The sequence below is a fragment of the Centruroides sculpturatus genome, unplaced genomic scaffold (assembly GCF_000671375.1).
Source record: "Centruroides sculpturatus isolate CEXI.00-Female unplaced genomic scaffold, Cexi_2.0 scaffold668, whole genome shotgun sequence".
NCBI lineage: Eukaryota > Metazoa > Arthropoda > Arachnida > Scorpiones > Buthidae > Centruroides > Centruroides sculpturatus.
In genome coordinates, this window is record NW_019385523.1 from 345,692 (window position 1) to 350,917 (window position 5,226).

Below are 5,226 nucleotides of genomic sequence, written 5' to 3' on the forward strand. Positions count from 1 at the left end.
TGAACCGTAGCACTATGCAAATGTCATGTGGCGTGATTCCCGGCCGACCAATTAGCCATCACCAGCCGTAACGTTATGCAAATCTGTGATTCCCAAGCCATAGTCTTCTGCAAATCATGCCGTGTGGCGTAATTGTCTGCTTACCAATCAGTGGCTGCACTTTCAAAAAGCCAACGGCCACTTTCAACCATCTGTCAATGACCGTTACGACTAAAAAAACTTCGCTAGGTCTTACTTTCAGGGGGAGGTCTTATATTTCGCAATTCAGCAAAATCTGTGCTAGGTCTTATTTTCTGAGGATGTCTTATTTTCGGGGAAACACAGTATATGACTCTTATGCAGTAATTCAAATTTGATAAGCTTTAAAGAACATTTCATGCAATAAATTCAATTTATTTACTAGTTTGCAGAAATAGTAAAACTATTTGACAAATAATTCTCCTATATTATAAACAGTATTGTGAAAATAATACTTTGTGAAATAAAAAACCATTTTCTGTAATTGAATTATAATTAATTCAATAACTTTAATGGTTATGTAAATACAGATTAAATACAGATTCATGTTTATCGCATCAAAATGAAGTCACAAATCTGTTAAACAAAAAATCAGTCAAAAAAAATTATCAAAAATTTCATTATTCATTAATATTCATAACTATTCATCAATATCATTAAAAATTCTTATTTATGATTTCAGCTTTACTATGCAAAACAATAAAAAAAAACTAACTAAGTTTACTTGAAAATAATTTTTACTAAGTTTTCTACTTCTGATGTGTTGTTAAATGGGTTTTATCATGTTTTTTCAGAATATATTCAATAAAGTTTGTCAAATTATCATCCTATTCTAAGCTAATGTTTTTAGTAGTATTATGTGCCATATATAAATTAATATTGCAAAATTCTCAAAAAAATTCAAGATTATTAGTTTATTATATGTCTGTTTTAAAAAATTTGTTATTTTTTAAAACAGACATATAATAAATTGAGATTGTAACAAATTAAAGGAAGAACTTTATGTTAAATCTGTAGATACATCTGTATCTATTGTTTTTAGTGTTGTTTACTCTCAACACTGATGCAATGAGTACAGGAAAAATAAAACAGACACTAAAAGTTGTGCATCATTAAACAAACTACTTGTAAGTATCAACACTTCTTGTCAATTTACTTATGCTGCAAATAGCTATCAAAGTAAGTTATACTATTGAAATTGTTTATTTTTAATTATATTATTTCATTTAATTAATATTCAAAAACCTTTTTCATTTCAACATTTTTCAAAATACTTTAAAAATTTTTGTGTAAAAATAGCTTTTCTGTATACTTTCTTACTAATATGTGTTTGTTTATGGAAAATATATAGTATATAACAGAAACTATAAGTATATTGCCTATCAGAAATATAAGACTAGCATTCTCTATAAAAAGTGGTATTTTATACAATGGATATGTATTCCTATATATTTAATTATAATTACAGTACAGTACAGGAATACAGTAAGGATATAGAAGAGCTGAAGTAAGGATCTAGAAGAGCTGCAGTTTGGCCATCATGAATATATAATATTTAATAATGTGTATAATTATAATCTATTTTTTTCTATACTATAGGTTACATCCAATATAATGATGAAAAATTTGTTTACTTTTATTATAATAGAAGTAATAATTTACTATACAACATTTAGTAAATGGCATTACTTAAATTATATTTTTTTGTCTTTTTAATTTATGAATTTGTTTTATTCATTATTTTTATCTACATAAAAGCAAAATCCTTTGAAATTACAAGTAACATTATCAGTAACATTATCCAGTAAAATTACAAATACATTATTCTCTATCTCTGAAAGAGAATAATGTATTTGTTTATAATGTATCATAATACTGTAGATAACCAGATGGTTGAATAGTAAAGACACCAAGTCAGAAATTTTCATTATTATATTAGACTCTATTACCTCATCACTCAGTTAGTCTCACCATGTATTTGGCCAAATCACAATGGGCAAGGAAGAAAGCTTTTTAATGCTCACAAGACAAAAAACTAAAGAAAAAGTAATATATAAAAGCAACATTTTTTTCTCTTATTCTTTCTTCAGTTTTATGCTTTATGTAAATGAGTTAGGGATAATAATAAGAAATTAGGAATAGTGCCTAGTAAATAGGAATTGGTTTGCCAATAATGCTCTTTCATTTTTAAAATAAATAGAAAATTGATTTGTGTTCTTAAAAAATTCAGTTACTGTTCAAATTACCATAAAAACTGTCCCAAATTTTCAAAATATCATAAAATATAATTATACATCACTTTAAACAAACTGAAAGTTATGCTAGCATCTAATATATATATTATTTTTTTTTTAAATGAAAAATTTTTGAAGCTTTAATACTTTTTGATAATTTTAATTATTTTACTTTATTTTTAAAACAATAGCCTGTTATAACATATATCATAATCATTAAAATGAAAATATTCTCATAAAAAACAGAAAATTTTATAATTTTCAATATTAAGGTTTCTAATTAATAATTTAATTAATTAGAAATAAAATTTCTAATTCAAACCTAGAAAAAATCATGATGACATTTATCTTACATAAAAGCTTTAACAAATTTACTTAAGGGCTTCTGAAAAAGGCATATCCACAAAGTCCTTTTGACATGTATTTTACACAATCAATATAGTGTAAAGTTTAAGTTTAGTTATAATCAGATAATAATTGTTTTAAATTATTTAAATTTAATTCCCACAAGTTCCAAAATAAACAGACTTTGCAAAATTATGATTCACTTAATCCAACTAGTGAAGATGAGGAAATGAGAGCAGTTATTCGCTCATTGCCTCATTTTATATTTCTTTAATTATATTGTAATCATCTTATATATTTTATAACATTTCCATTTATCTGTTTGTAAAATTGATCTTCCATTTCTGATTAAATAACTCAAGAAAAACAATTGTGAAAGTCACATTTATTTTGTAATGTATAATATTAATTTTAAAATTTTTCATTAACAAAACGTTAATGTAAACGTTTTCTTTTATGTTGAAATCAACTGTTTCTGAAATTTCTGCTGATTCTAATGTGTAAACTATGAATTTTATACTCGCTTTTGTTTAATTTTAGACTTAGATAGATAATAAATTCAGGGTGCTTCAAAAAATGTTAACATTAATAGGGAAGTAACTTGTTACACCAGATTTTAAGCTATCCTTCCATAATAGTGTGGCATTGTATATATTTAAATATGATTGCATAAACCAGAACCAATCTTCTGAGGCTGCAGAACATCATTCATTGTGGTGCATTAGCATAAATGTATTCAAAAATTGATGCACAATTCTGTGCTTACTATTCTCACAAAACAATGAAGCAGTAAACTTTACTGTATTGAATAAGCTAGTATACATGGAATAAAATATAAATTTTTGTCTATAATAACGTATCTTCTATTACCAGGACTATACAATATACTCACCACTATACAACCGATGAGTATAGTGGTGAGTATCCCCGCCTGTCAGGTATATTAAGTAAAATAAAAAATGTTTTTCTGTAAAACTTTGTAAAATTTTCTGTAGTGCCAGTATAATAAGTCCTGGTAATAGAAGATACGTTATTATAGACGAAAATTTATATTTTGGTAAGAAAAAGGACATTGAGAATTTTAATTAATTAGTATACATGGAATTATGTATAAATAAAGTGATATGTTGTAGTACATTGGAATAAATTTGCAATAAAAATTTTAAAAGCTTTTTTCATGTAACATTTAGGCCAAGTTTGCACAACATCTGTGTTCCACTGAACATGTATTGAAAACCCCTAGTGTAGACTGTTAATTTTTTAAAATAACTTAATTATTTTCATGTATTACAAAAATCAGTATAAAGTTTTCACATTCAATATAATTTCAGCAAAACAGAGAATATAAAATAAATTTAAGTTATAATTATAGAATTACTTACTCGTGTAGACTTGCACATTAACATCACTTTGTCAAATACAAATATATACCTGTAAAAAAATTTATTTAACGTTTTTATATCATTTATGAATTGTAATTATAAAAGCACCAACTATCACCTGTAATCCAGTTAAAACAAACAAATTTATTGTAAAAACAAAATTGGCTGTTAAAAATGTTTTCAACTGTTTTTAACAGCCAATTTCAGGTTATGAAATGTTGCATAGTTTATATTTGATGTTTTTATTGTAATCTCATCCAGTTTTGCAGTATCTTTTAATTATTATTATTAAATGCAAACAATAAATAAAATATTACATGACTAAAAAAGTATAAAAATTTTATCATAGTATTTGCATATTCTACAGGGTGGGAAGGAAAGTCACTTAACATCCTGCTACAGAATACAGAATGTTCCCAAAGTTAATTCACTCATGTCAGGAACACACATTAGACTAAGGAGAAACAGATTGATGTGTGTTACATCAATCTGTTTCCCCTTGAAACTTCAAAATTAGCAAAACTAAAAAACAAGAATCGAATCTTTTGAAATGATTTTGACATTACAAAAGACTACAGATTCAGGCTGAATAGATGACAAGATGTAAATAAAATGTGTAACCATTTCTACAGTATATCACATTTGAGAGAGAAATTCTTATGTTAAAAGTTCAAAAATATATACAGTAATACCTCGACTTACACTACCCCGACTTACGCAAACCCGGAGCTATGTGATTTTCAAATCGCGTCGATTCATCTTTTGAGCGCCACGCAACCCTTGATTACTCAGTCCCCCCACACTATTGTTCAGCTTACATGTTCGGATGTGTTGCACAGAATCGACACATAGCTACAATTTATTTTGTGTGATTTATTTCTTTGTTTGTTATATCTATGGAGACTTGAGAGACTACTATGTCATCCAAACGAAGTAGAACTAATTCTTCTGCATCAAACAAGAAAAGAAAAACTTTATCTTTTGAATGTAAAGTTAACATTGGGTACGTTCGTAAAGTCGAACGAGTTAAACGAGAATGACATCATCGTTATTCATTACTAACGCGTTTAACTCGTTTGACTTTACGAACGTACCCATTATTAAAAACTTCGATACAAAAACGAAAATTTGTGAATTGGCAAAGAAGTTTGATCTACCGGAATTGTCGGTCAGAACAATTATAAAAGGCAAAGAAAAAATTCTCGAAGCTGTGAAAAATGCTCAATCTTTAAATTCAAGCATCATTC

The 5,226-nt window shown here is 26.7% G+C and overlaps 1 protein-coding gene across 6 annotated transcripts in view; it reads right to left on the minus strand.

Annotated features, from left to right (window-relative positions):
* The window catches only part of LOC111639799 (guanine nucleotide exchange factor VAV2-like), a 155,144-nt gene that overhangs the window by 68,006 nt on the left and 81,912 nt on the right, over positions 1-5,226 (minus strand). For all 6 annotated transcript variants that reach the window (XM_023385749.1, XM_023385748.1, XM_023385747.1 and 3 more), the window contains one exon: positions 3,980-4,028. In XM_023385749.1, coding sequence (XP_023241517.1) covers positions 3,980-4,028 — 49 coding nt within the window. The remainder of the gene's footprint in view (positions 1-3,979; positions 4,029-5,226) is intronic.